The following is a 14,197-nucleotide window of genomic DNA, read 5'->3' on the forward strand; positions in this document are numbered from 1 at the left end:
GACATGCTGTAAATACGAGTCGCAAGCATTTTTCCTCTTCACTCCCCCCATCCGATCCTGCCCCCGACCCGGCTCTCCCGAGAAAACGGTGCGTCGGCCGAGGCAGCGCCGGGAGGAGGCAGGAGCTCCGCACGTCGGGGCTGTGCCCTGGGAGGGGGGGCAGAGCTGCCTCCCTGCTCCCCGTCCCGCCGTGCGAGGGGATCCAGAGATCCGCCTGCCCACACCTCGGAGGTGCGGGACCGACCCGGGCAGCCCCAACCCTCCGGCCCCTGCCTGCACCCCCGGCCCGCACCGGGCGGCTGCCGCGGCCTACGGGATGGAAACTGCCGCCGCGCACCGCTTTGCGGTAATTCTTGGGGATGGGGACAGCCGCAGCTGCTGAACGGCTTTACAGATCCACCACCCTTTGCCTTGGTTTTGGTAGGAATCTACCCACACAGCAAGGCGCTTATCCGTATTTCTATCTTTGCCGGCGACAGGGCTTGCTGTGAAAGTGAGGTGCAAAGCCCCAGAAAATCAGGGGCTGCTCGTGTTGTGCTCTTTGACTTGGCGCCAAATCCTGCTCACTCTTAAGAGTAGTGCTCAGCGCAAGCAACAGCTCCTGCCCTGGGAAGCATCGGGGAGAGCAAAATCCGACTTTCATCCACCCCCGTGCTCCCACTCCTGCCTCTGCGGAAACTTCCCTTCCCTACAAGCCAGCTAGAAACTTTCCAGCTGGTGCTTGAGGGCTGGGACGGGACGGGATGCCCCGAACTCTCCAGACGGCAGGTTCCAGGGGTTACCTGTTGGCTTCAACTCCCGGATGAGAGGAAGAGAACAGATTAATCTGAAAATCCTAATATTTACTCTGAGAAAGGAGAGGGGAAAAAAAAGCGAGGAACAGAAATAGAGAGGACTGAGAAGTCACCCCGTGCAGTTCCTTCTCCCTCAAACTCGCATTGGGCAGGGAGGGATACAGGAGGCACGGACGGACACAGAGGCAGGCGCAGGACCCGAGCCCGAGTCCCTGCCTGCCCCGGCAGAAGGCATTGCTCTTTAGGAAGAGGTGGTTCAAGAAAACCTTTCAGTAATCCCAGCATCTCCTCGGAGAGAAAAGGAGAGAGTCCCGAGTGTCTCGGGAGCATACTCTGCTTTTGTTTCTGTTCCTCGCCCCATTCCCGCTGACGGGGACTTCTTTATTTCAGGGTTCCCGGATAATGGGAACTCAGCTACCAGATGAGGAAGGGCTTGTGCTCAGGTTTGCCTCTCACTTTTTGTGACCTAGAGCTACCCTAGGACAAGCAAATCATATGCTTATTTTAAATAGCATATTTCATTCAGTACCTCAAGATTAAGGTATTCCTGTCAGATAAGCTGTCAGTCACTAACTACTTAGACACCACATTGTGGAAGCCTGGTATCCCTGGTAAAGATGATACATATCATGTAAACCCCATCAACAAGATCAAAGTCTTCTTCTTTAATAGGATCCAATACATGTCAAACCTCATTCCAATCAAATCGTCCGTAAATGAATTCAAGATGAATATGTCATAGAATAATGTGACAGTGCAATCACATGGGGTCAGGGGTTGTTGTTTCAATGAGAGAGTCGTCAAATATTAATTCTAGAACCTCCAAATGAATAGGCATTGAGCAGGATTAGGCAGCTGCTGGTGGGGAGTTGTGTCGCTGATTTGTGTTTATGCAAGTACGTTAAACACTAAGCTGAAAAAAAAATATTGTCTCCTTTGAATTGAAAAAAAGACATATTTTAACTTACTTGACTTTTCCAGGATGTTTCTGTAAAGTCGTTTTCTTTTCCTCATTACAAGGGTAGTCTTGTGCCTCATTTCCTGACTTTGTTCCTGTTTGGGAAGAGGGGTGGAAAGTTAAGAGCAAAACCATTTGTGTGTGATATGAAATGAGTAAGGTGCTATATGACTCGGGCATCATGGATTCAAAAAGAAAAGAAAAACCGAAACAAAACACAAGAGTTAAGCAGCAAAAGTGGGGGGGAAGAGAAGCTTTCTCCGAAGGAAAACTGGAGGCTGTCTCCCCAGCAAAGCAGCACATGTTTTATGGAGTCATGAAGTTTCCATGGCTGATTTAGAAAAAAAAAAAAAATATGAAAAGACATCTTTTCAGTTCTCCTTTGATCTGACATTCACCTTCTGGCAGGCTATTGTAAAGCAGGTTTTTACCAACTCGACTATATTGTTTACAGATCCTTCCCTCCCGAAATTAAATTTCGGACTCTCTGCGAGTCTCCAACGCAAGTTGTTGTCTCAGCAAGGATTAGTATATCACCACCCTGGCACTTCTCCCTGCCTATAATTTTCAGCTTGCTCTTTGCACTCTGCAAGGCAGAGGACTGCCACTACAGCAGGCAGAACTTTGCACAGCTTTCTCTGAGCGGCAGCAATAACCCTGAGAACGGATGTGGGGTTTGATGCAATGTCCGAGTCTGGATTTTTGCAGATATTTTTTAAATTATCAGTTTTGGTGTTTGCTTTGGGTTTGGGTTTTTTATTGGGTTTATTTATTTAATTATTTATTTAAATACAGAAAAGCACACTAGAATCTGGGATCAGTTACTTGAGAGGGGATATTATTATTATTATTATTATTATTATTATTGCTGTTGCTGTTGCTGTTGCTGTTGCTACTATTATTATAAGGACTTCAGGGCTGGTAAACAAAAATCTATACAAACGCAAATAATTGATGATATTAATTATGAAACTTCATCAGCGTATCACAGTCATACTCTATCACAAATAATTTGATGTCCTCAATGTTTTCACCGCTGTGATGAAAATTAGTTCCGAAATAAGAAGAACTAGAGGAACCCCTTAGGAATTAAATTTTCTAGTCGACTTCCATTCATCCTCACACTTCTATCAAGTCAGAGCAGCAAACACTGCCTCGCTAGCGAGATGTTTGCAGGAGTTGTGCTTTATTGGTTAGGATGGGAGGCTGGAGGAGTGCTCAGTTCCCAAGCATTCGCCAAAACTTTTTGAAATTGGACAAATAATACAAAAAAAATTCGCTGCATTTAGTATTTCAAATGGTTACCAGATGACAAAAAACGAAGGCAAAACGGTTGTAGATTTCAGAGTAAATATTGGCTAAAACTCTGGCTCGACCTCACGCCTTTCTCATCTATGCAGTGCCACTGGCGGAGCGGGAGGGTGAGGATGCCCCATTGCCCGACCTGGTCGGATCCCGGCCGGGCCGAGACCTGGGACTTCGGTGCGGGGTACCAGTTCCCCCTCCGGGTCCCACGCTGGGGCTGGGGGTGCGAGGGGTTGCAGACCCGGTCCCCATTCCCCAAGGACTCACTTCTACACTCGGCCAACGGTGCGCCGGCGGAGCGGGACTGGGAGCTGCCGCCGCCCCCGCGGGAGCCCGGCGGCCCCGGGTGGGTTCGGCGGCTTTGCCCCGGGATGTGTGAGCCGGGCTGAGCGTGCGGCAGCGGGGACGTCGTGTGCCCCGCCACCACCGGCTGGTCACGCAACCTGTGCTTTCCGCGGCCGCGCAGGGTGAAGGGAGCGCTCGCCGGAAAGGTCTCGGTGCAGAAATAAAGTTCCTCGGCTCCGGATGGAGCGAATCCCGAGCCCAGCCCGGCAAACGAGCTGCCCTCCCGGCCGAGCTCCCCGGGGCTGGGGCACCGTGCGTGACAAAGGAGCAGCAGGGCAGGGGGACAAGGGGGTTTCGGCGAGGAGCCCACGCGGGTCCCCATCCGGTCCGGCGCTGTGCCGGTGCCCGGGGCTGGCACACGGAGCCGGGCTCGGGTCAGAGGTCACCCTCGAGGGCATCACCCTCGGCGGGAATTTGGGAGCATCTCCCCTTCCCCAGCCGGCGCGGGCTGGCCCCTCGGGGCCGGGCCGGGTTCTCAGTTCCTCCGCGGGCTCTGCGCGAAGTTAGCGGCGGCACCCAGCTCCTTTGGCAGCTCCCCCTGCCCTGCCCGCGGGTGGGTGAGGGGGTGGTAGTGGAGGGGGCCGGCCGGGCTCCCGGGCTCCGTCCCTCCTGCACTCGCCTATAAAGAAGGGCGTGCGGTGCCGGAGCGCCGGCTCCCCCGGCGCGCCCCCGTGGCACCGGGCGCGGTGGTGGGAGAGGCGCTGGGCGGGGAGCGCGTCCCCCGGGACGCCTCCCCACGGGGCTCGCCATTGTCAGCGCTCCTCGCCCTCTGCTCGGCGCCCCGGGCCCCCGGCCCCGCCTCGGCGGCCGCAGGACCAAGCCAGACCCGCCGCCTGCCCGTCCCCACAGAGCCCGGGCACTGTCGGGGCTGGAAGCGCCTCCACCCGGCTCCGCAGACCCCCGCCGCCCCGCGTTGCGCGGACAGCCGGGCCGCCCCCCCCCTCCCCGGATTCAGGGGGGCGGGCGCGGCGGCCGGCGGAGGGTGCCGGAGCCCCCCTCGACGGCTCCTGCGCGCTTCTCCCTCCGCCCGCCCCCGCCCGCCGAGATGCCGCCGGGGGCCGGCCCCACGTGGGCGAGGAGCAGCCGAGGCACTGCCCCCCGCCCCGCGGGGCTCCAGCCCGTCTCCCCCGGAGTGCCCAAGTCTCCTCCCGCCGGGGCCCCCCGAGGGCAGGGAGCTCTCGTCCAGTCCTTGGGACAGGCAGTGGGGGCTATCCAGCTGCCCGGGCTGCCCAGGCACCCCCTGCTCCCAGACACTTACCCCCGCGACCTGTTGAAGGTTTCCCCTCATTTCTGAACTGGCAAAAATAAAGCGGGGGGGGGGGGTGGGGGTGGGGGGGGCGGGGGGAGCGGGAAGGAAAAGAAAGAAAGAATGAAAGAAGAAAACAATACCCCCCCCCTCCCTAAGAACCCACCACCTCTTTGGTGCTTCCATCGAGGCGGTCATCCTTCATTTCTTCTTTTCTTGCTTTCTGGAAGCAGTTAGGGAATGTATGATGAAGCAGAAATGAGCCGTCAGGATGATATTTTAATGGCTTATATGTCACGTTGGTGCATGTGGCTTTGAACTGGAGCAGCTTTCGTTTCCTGCAGAGAGCGCGCCGCAAATCCCACTTGATAACTTCTACAACCCACAACATTTTTTTTTTTTTTTTACATTCACTCTTACACTGTATATTTAGATACGCTTCCTAAAAATACCCTCTCGTCTGCCTGCTCGTATATTTCGTACCGACCTGGAATGATCACTGGGTTCCCCCTGCACTGGGAGGCAGGCTAGCACTGGACTACCTAACTTTTTGGACCTCCTAATGCCATCGCCCTGCAGACTATACAATAACACTGGCAACTGTGTCCTTTCCTTAATTTTAGCACCAAACGCAGAAAGTAACGTAACACCCGCCCAAAGACCACGTCCACACACAGGCGCGCTCCTAGAGTGGGTATACCTGTTGCTATAAGCTATTGCAGTTCCTTGGAATGGATTTGGCAGAATAAATGCAAAAGTGTAGATTCAGCCTAGCATTATTCTGAAAAAACTGTAAAGCCTCCCAAGATCCAGGGGAAATTACATAATACATCTGCTTTGAAAGCGATCTCCATGCACCGAGCACAGGCAAACTGCATTTGCAGATAAACTGCAGCGAAACATTCCTTCGAGGCGTATCAAAGTTTATTTGTTGTTGTTTGTTTGTTTGTTTTCTAGGCGCAATGGCCATTTTTATATCTCTCGAAATGAGGTAGTTCTTACCCGAGAAGGGTTCGCGCAGCAGCGTTGCCGGTCTGATTCCCCAGTACCTGCGCTGCGGATTGCTTACCAGCGCCTTTAATTAGAGGGGATGAGTTTAAAGTTTCTTTGTTTGGCACTAGGAATTGGAGGGGCTCGGATTGAGCTGCGAAGGAGGCAAGTGAAGGGCTGAACAAAGGCGAAATGGAAGGAGTCCGACTCTTAGCGAGCTTTTGGTGTTTTCGTTACTAGAAAATAATTAGAGCTAATGAATATGCAGGCGACTGAGTAAATAAATAATTTGCCAGTTTTATATATGTACACACACACGGGCACATACGTAAGTGTATATATGCATACGCACACAAAGACGTCTATATTTTAAAGTTTCACGAGATTTTTTTTTAGTGCCGAAGCATCGTTTAAAATACTGTAAAAATGTTGCTTAGCTTAATTGATTAAGCCACAAAGGTTTTCTGCTTTTAAGTACCATACTTATACCTTTCAACAATCATTTTAATATATAGTCAATGGCTCTTTGTAGCGAGAACAAAAAAGAACTATCCGCAGTTTTTCAATAGACTTTGAGCTGGGGAAAGACAGGTTAATCGAGGGTTGCATCTAGAAAACAACCAAGTGTTGTATGTTTGCACTGAATCCAAATGTCTGCATTTTTCTAACTAAATCAAAGGGAGTGTTATTTCTTTTTCTGCTCACTCATCTGAAGGTAAGTAAATTTTCTCTGGCGATCAAAAGCCTGGTCAGCAACAAAGACACCGCCTGCTTTTTCCACCGTCCTGGTGTGGCAAGTTGAGGAATTTCAATAACTGTGACAAGGGTGACTGATTTGTGAACTAGAAAAGGTTTGAATGTCAGAAAATTTACATTGCTCCTATCGAGGATTTAAAATAAATTTAAAAAAAAAAAAGAAAAAAAAAGAAAAAAAAAGGGAGAGAAGAAGTATCCGGGAGTTTCATGCAGTAGGAGGGGAAACAATGTAGGTTTGGGAAATTTACAGTTTTACCTGAATGAAAGAGACTCCGTAAAAAAAGAAGGAGAGAAAGGGAGAGCCAGAGAGAAAGGAGAAAGAAAATAACAAAAAAGAGGCGAAACAACAACAACAAAAGTAGGAAGTTAAGAGTTCTCACCCACCTGCGTTTTGATGGGTGCGGAAAACAAGATTTATTTCAGAAACCTGATGGAGAGATAGAGTCAGCTACCCAGAGAAATCACGCCTGGTGTTTAAAAATAAAATCAAACGCACCCAGCACCTACTCTCGCAGAGCTTCAGTTTTAAACAAGCGGAAAACAACTTCAAAAGAAGCGAGTCCCTACAGGGCTTCTCTTTTCAAAGCCTAAAAAGTTGCTCAGTGATCTTAAAAATTCTGGATCACCAAGAAATCATCATTACCATCATTATCAGAGTGCGGGAGAGAGAGGAACAGAGAGAGGGAGAGCGGGGGAGAAAATAACCCTAATAATAATCAAAGATTTTTTTTTTTTCCTTAGCACACATACACACAAAAAGATGCACTGGAAATATTTTCGTGGAGAAGAAAAAAAAAAAGGTTTTATATATTAAAAAAAAAAAAAAAAAGTTGCTACTCCTGCAGCCCTGTTTGTCAGAAGGGATGTCAGGGCGCTCACAATACCTGCGATTGATGAGGCGGAGGGGCCAATCAGCGGCGGGAGGCGGCCGTGCGCGCCCCTCGTTGGCGGGGCCGGGGGGAGTTACGCGGGGAAGGGGGAGCCGCCGGCGGCCAATGAGCGCCCACGTCCGCCCGCACGTCGCTCCGCCCCCGGCTCCCATTCATCAAGGGGGGGGACGGTGTCGTCTTTTCAATTCATTTATCTGCAGGAATGATTGCCGCTATCAGTCTCGCGTTCACCGCCCGGCTGAGGAGGTGAAAGTTTCTCCCCAGGAAGATAAACCGCAAAAGACAATATTGTGCATGATTTGCGCCTTTTTTTGCAAAGCGAAAAAAAAAAAAAAGGGCCCCCAAAAAAAAAAAATCGGGGAGAGTGTGGGGAAGCTCGAAGAGGAGAGAGAAACAAGCTCTCGGCCACTTTGCAACATTCCTATAGCCAAAAAAATCACTGAAGGAAGTTTCTTTTTTGTTTTGTTTTTTTGCTGCCCGTGTTGATCTCTCTCCGTTATTGTTATTTGCAGCCAGTTTATTTTTGAGCCCACCCAACCCCCCCCTCCCCACTTAAACCTCCCTGAAAAGTCAAAGCAGAGAGACAGTGAATATTTTTGGGGCACATTTTTATTATTATTATTTGCAACTGCGAAGATCTCTTCCCCCCTTCCGCACCAGCCTCTTTTTTGTTTTTCTTTTTTTTTTTCTTCCCCCCCTTTTTTTTTCTTCCCCCTGCGCTGATGCCGAAGGGGGTGTTTTTGATGTGGTTGCTTTGGTGGTGATCGTCGCTGACTTTCCAAAGAGGGTGTTTTCGCCGCTGCTGCTGCTGCTGCTGCTTCTCTCCGCGTTGTGTGTGTGCGCGCGTGCTTTTTTTTTGGTTGCTGCATCGACGCTGGGAAGATGCTTCTGGATGCTGGACCGCAGTATCCCGCCATAGGAGTCACTACCTTCGGATCCTCTCGGCACCACTCCACGGCCGATGTCACGGACAGAGAAGTGGGGCTGGGGATCAACCCCTTCGCCGACGGCATGGGCGCCTTCAAAATCAACCCCAGCACCCACGAGCTGGCCTCGGCCGGCCAGACCGCCTTCACCTCGCAGGCGCCTGGCTACGCGGCGGCGGCCCTGGGGCACCACCACCACCCGACCCATGTCAGCTCCTACTCCAGCGCCGCCTTCAACTCCACCCGGGACTTTCTGTTCCGCAACCGCGGCTTCGGGGAGGCGGCGGCCGCCAGCGCCCAGCACAGCCTCTTCGCCTCCGCCGCCGGCAGCTTCGCCGGACCCCACGGACACACCGATGCCGCGGGACATATACTTTTCCCGGGGCTGCACGAACAAGCCACCAGCCACGCTTCGCCTAACGTGGTGAACGGGCAAATGCGCCTGGGCTTCTCCGGAGACATGTACGGCAGACCCGACCAGTACGGCCAGGTCACCAGCCCCCGCTCCGAGCACTACGCCTCGACCCAGCTGCACGGCTACGGCCACATGAACATGAACATGGCAGCCCACCACGGGGCAGGGGCCTTCTTTCGTTACATGAGGCAGCCCATCAAACAGGAACTCATCTGTAAGTGGATTGAGCCCGAGCAATTGTCAAACCCCAAAAAGTCCTGCAACAAAACTTTCAGCACGATGCACGAGCTGGTGACTCATGTCACGGTGGAGCACGTTGGAGGACCCGAGCAGTCCAATCACATATGTTTCTGGGAAGAGTGTCCAAGAGAAGGGAAACCTTTCAAGGCCAAATATAAACTTGTAAATCACATCAGAGTCCACACAGGTGAAAAACCTTTCCCCTGCCCTTTCCCAGGCTGTGGCAAAGTGTTTGCCAGATCAGAGAATCTCAAAATACACAAAAGAACTCATACAGGTACGGTAACCTTCTCTGTAGCTTTTCTCTCTGCGAGTGGAAGCGCCGAGCGCCGGGGCCGGAGCGGGGTGCAGGGACCGGCCGGAGGGGCCGGGACGGGGGGGGGCCGGGGCGCTGCTCGGGTCGGGCTGGAGGCGGGAGGGGGTAGGTGTGATTCAGGGCCACTGATTTTGCCGGAGAGGCAGGTTCGGAGCTCCGCTGCAAAAGCAGCTCGGTCACAGCCACGCCAGCAGCAGCAACAAAAAGAAAATTATCCCTGCCGAGGCAGAGGGGGAGAAAGGCAGGGTTTGCTGCTGGGATTGTTGGGGGTGGGGTGGGGGGAATCGCAGCAACCTGTCCTGTTTAAATTTATAGGTTTTAATTAATCGTTGTTCGGCAGTTTTGACGGTGGCACGATGAGAAATTGTGCTAAATATTGCAGGCAGCTCATTCGTCTCTCCTTTGCAATTCAGGGCTTGGTAAATATTTAATTCCGAGGAGCGATTTTAAATAAACCGAGCCCGGCGCGTTAGTGTGTTATTGTTGTGCGGAGGGCAGGCGCCGGGATCCCTGAGAACTTTTCCCCATCGCGGGAGGTGGAAATACAGCAGCCCCTGGCTGGGAGAGCTCTCTCCCCCCGCTCCCACCCTCGAGCGCCGAAAGCCAGAGCTGCTTTCCCGAGCGCTTTTGCAGAGGGTCTGTGGGGCTGCCCTCGCATTGTATTCCCCGGCCGGATAATTTTCAATATTGCAAGAAAATACGGGGGAGGGGGCTGGGGTGGGTGAGAGCGTAAAATATCACGAGAATGAGCTATAAAAATGGAAACTAGACACTGAGGATCGTGTGTAAATACCAGCACGCCTGCTCTCTCGCTTGGAGCGTTGCGAGGAGGGAGAAGTGCCCAGGGCTGGGGCTGCAAATGAAACTCGCCCCTCGAAAGGGGGGGGGGAAGTTATGTAGGTCCCCCTCCCCGAAATGGGCGCTGAGCAGGGGTCGGAGGTGCGGAAAGAACAGAAAAGAGAAGCACGGTTTGGGGATTTGAGCCTCGTTGAAGTTAGAAAGTTGCAAGTGTTTGAAATGAAGCCCTGGGCTTCCGTCCGGCGGTGCGATGGGGACAATGAGCAATCCAGCCGGCCCTGCTTAATCAGATCCGTTTCCCCCCCCCCTTCCCTCTGCAATAGGTGAAAAACCATTTAAGTGTGAATTCGAGGGCTGTGACAGGCGCTTTGCAAACAGCAGCGACCGCAAAAAGCACATGCATGTGCACACTTCCGACAAGCCCTATCTCTGCAAAATGTGTGACAAGTCCTACACGCACCCCAGCTCCCTCAGAAAGCACATGAAGGTAAATGGAGGGCGCCTGATGTGCGGGGCTCGGACGCCGCCTTGGGCCTGGCCGGGGGAAAGGGCTGCGGGGACGGCGGGCAGGAGCGCCCGGGCCGTGGGGCGGCGGCGCGGCGGTGCCTGCAGGCGGAGCGCGGCCCGGGGCCGGTCGGCTGCGGGGCTCCGCGCTGCTGCGGCCCGGCCCCAGAGTCCGCCCCGGGCCCGCCGGGCCGCGCCGCCCCCCGCCCGGCCGCGCTCAGCCCCGGCCCCTCGGGCAGGGCCTTTTGTCGGTGCGTTTTATCCGGGGAGGGGGGGCAGTGCGAGGAGGCAGCCGGTGCGGCGCTGCCCGGCCTCCTCCGCCGAGCAGGGGCCGGGGCCGGGGCTGGGGGGGGGGCGGGGGGGAGGCTGGGGCTGGGGCCGGCCGGAGCCCCGCGGGGATGCCCGAGCCCGGGGCTCGGCGCTGGGTCCCGCTGTCTGGCGCATCCCCAGCCGAAGGCGCCCGCCGCCAGGGCCTCCGTCCTCTGCCGCTCTCTATTTCTGCCCGGGTTTTCTCTTGCAGGTCCATGAATCGTCCTCGCAGGGGTCCCAGCCTTCTCCCGCCGCCAGCTCAGGCTACGAGTCCTCCACCCCTCCAACCATCGTGTCTCCATCCACAGAAAACCAGACCGCCAGCTCCTTATCCCCTTCCTCCTCCGCAGTCCACCACACGTCCAGCCACAGCACGCTTACATCAAATTTTAACGAATGGTACGTCTAAAACGCTAAAACAAAACAACAAAAAAACACAAACCGAAACAAAACAAAAAAGCCCCAAGCGAGCAAACAAATACCCTATTTAAAGACTCCAAAAATAATGAACACTTTGAAATCAGAATTTAAATGAGCAAACAAAAATAAAATGCTGCCAGTAGACCCAGGACTGAGTAAAATGAAGACTTCATTTAAATTTTTTTTTTCATTTTCCTTCCTTTCTTTTTTCTTTTTATTTCTCTTTTATTTCTCTTTTTTATTTTTTCTTTCCTTTTTTTTTTTTTTTGTTGTTGACTGTTCTGCTCTGCTCTGTTCCAAGGCTTGGTAGGCGAAGGGGTGAGTAGAATGCATAAGAAGACAAGGTTACCAGGGCAAATGCCAACTGTGTAGGGCTTTACTGGAAACCACTGATTAGAGATCTCCAACTGCATGTCTGCTCGGGCAGCGGCCTTCCCCCCCCATCCCCTCTTGTAAATACAGAATTATTAGCTTCAAAAACAAAACAACAAAAAAATGTACTGTTTGATTTTGTAAATAGTTATATCGCAAGTTGAATAAGGGGATATGTGGATTTGTGGTCTTTGCATATATGTGGGGGGAGGGGCGGGCGGGCGGGAGCGGCGGCGGGGAGGGTGGAGGTGGTGGGGGGGCAGAGGGAAGAGGTAGAAATTCAACTATTTGTACTGAATGGCAAGAATGTTCTAGTAAATGTGTACCAAAATGTGAATTACTTTGTATTATTACAGTCTAAACGTCGATCTAACAGAATATTATTGGTATTAATGTGCTTTTTTGTATAAAGTGCAACATTTCGTCCCAAAGTCCAGTCTAAGTAGTGCAGTAAAATGTTGTTACACGTCCTGTCAAGAAATTCGTATAGTGAAAGCCTGGATCTGCGTGTCAAACTGTTACATTTGTTTATGTAAAGTGATATTAAAAAAAAAAAAAAAGATATAAACTATATCTGTCCGTTGCTTTTGGCAAATACAAGAACATAATGTATATAAATCCTAATTTCCATATTTATCCGCATGTAAAGGTCCGGTTATACATGTTACAAGATATTCAATATTTATGGCTAGAAGAATTGGTATGTAAAATTTAGTTTACAGAACTGTTTGGTAACATTTCGTACCTTATTAAAGATTCTTAAATCCCATGAATTGTGGTAGGAATTCTTATTCGCTAAGTCAACCTGCTGCAACTCCAACTAGCTTTAGGATATTAGAATAAAACTGTCCCAGTTTTTCACTGCTTTCCATTATGTCATCACTAAAGCAGCGAAGGTGATATAAATGTGATAAATGAAAGGATCCCTGCTGGCATTACTATAGTGTGTAATTAGTATTTATATCAAAATTTATGAAACAAATTTTCGGCCGCAGTATAATTTAAATGACCTTTGCAGACATAGAATAACAACCATAAAAATAACAGAAATAGATTGCATATGCTACATAAATATTAATGTGGGGAATTGTTACACGAGAAGTGCTGCACTCCACTCCAACACTGCCCATGAATCTGCATAGACTGGGTCCCTAAATTAAATTAATTCGGATAACATATATTAGGAGATTTAAAACAGAGGAGATTTCGGTTGCTATTTTAATTTAAGGCATTTATGACCATAACTAATTCTCAGGCAGTGGATTAATGACTTTCCTTGGGCCTTTTACTCCAAGAAGTACAGCACTGTTTCACGAAGGCCGTTGTTGTTGTTGTCATTGTTGGGTATATTTTTGGTTTGGTTTTTTTGGGTTTTTTGTTTTTCTTTTTTTTTCTTCCTTCCTTCCCCCCCCCCTTTTTTTCTGATATTCCTTAAAACGTGATGTTAATTTAAATCAATTACTTCTTATGTTATGTTATTATTATTACTATAATTTTGCCAGTGTTAATAGCTTTCTAAAAAATAAATCTAGGAGATAAGAATTATTTTATGTAATTTGATTATCTTTCTATCTCTTTTATTTATTTCTCATTTACTTAAGAAATTCGTTCCATTGGCTGGCGTTGATACAGTAAATTTGTAAATGAGAAGACAATATAAAAAATCTAAATTACTTGTGCTTAATGACTGTAGCAGAACGCCTTTTCTCTAAATCAGATTGTCTTCCTTGCAGTTTAGTTTGATAGATTTGCAAGCTGTACTGCTTCCACTAACTTAGCTACGGTTGTTGGAACTGTTGGGCTTTGTTCCTGGTTGTAGCTTGCATGATCGCCCCATTAAGCAGACAACATATCAACAGACAACACAAATCATGAGGTTGGCTAAAGCTGCGAGGGCTTGTGATATGTCATAGAGTGAATTGCACAAACTGACCTTCCAGTAGACCAAGATGACACTTTAACAGCTTCTTTAAAGAAATATTATGTGTACAGCGAGTCAATAGCCATATTAACCGCTCGGGGGGGGAGGGGGTGCCGGGGGAAGCCGCTCTCTGCTCATATCCATGCGGGCGCTCCGTAGCTCTGGCTGTAACCCATCCAGAGCACAGCCCGCCTATCTCACTACAAAACCCCGCAAGTATTTTTCTTTGTCTGTAAGATTTGGGGATCTCCCTTGCAGATTTTTCACCGCCCTAAAGCACAACACCCCCCCCCAAAAAAAAAAAAAAAAAAAGTTTGCCTTGCTCAGATGAAGCCCCACTCCTGCCAGCTCGGCATCCCCGTCTGCTCCCTGCAGCACCCGTGGGAAGGCTTCGCTTTAACTTTACTTTCTGCAAAATGTTATTATTATAAGGCTAATATCAGTTTTCAATGAAAAGAGCGCCACCTTGCAGGGCTTGGCGAGATAGAAAAAGTTGGAGCCCGGTGGGACTCGGGCAGAAAGTGTTTGAACTTGAGGAAATGTAACCTACTGGGCAAAAGACCCAGGGGAAAAAATGTTTCGTGCGCCGAAAATGTTACTTTGCGCCAATATTTCAGGTTAACTGTCCCGCCGGCTTGACCAGGCAGAGGTTTTTAAAAAAATAACCTCAGCGTAGCTAAAAAAAAATTTAA

The 14,197-nt window shown here is 50.5% G+C and overlaps 1 protein-coding gene across 1 annotated transcript; it reads left to right on the forward strand.

Moving 5' to 3' along the window:
- Positions 1–7,493: 7,493 nt before the first annotated feature.
- LOC129209947 (zinc finger protein ZIC 1) lies at positions 7,494–11,765 on the forward strand. The gene is made up of 3 exons (XM_054835277.1): positions 7,494–9,142; positions 10,303–10,466; positions 11,004–11,765. Exons 1-3 carry the CDS (start codon positions 8,167–8,169, stop codon positions 11,199–11,201), a joined length of 1,338 nt encoding a protein of 445 aa, XP_054691252.1. The 5' UTR covers positions 7,494–8,166; the 3' UTR covers positions 11,202–11,765.
- Positions 11,766–14,197: the final 2,432 nt, after the last annotated feature.

Source organism: Grus americana, chromosome 9 (genome assembly GCF_028858705.1).
Source record: "Grus americana isolate bGruAme1 chromosome 9, bGruAme1.mat, whole genome shotgun sequence".
NCBI lineage: Eukaryota > Metazoa > Chordata > Aves > Gruiformes > Gruidae > Grus > Grus americana.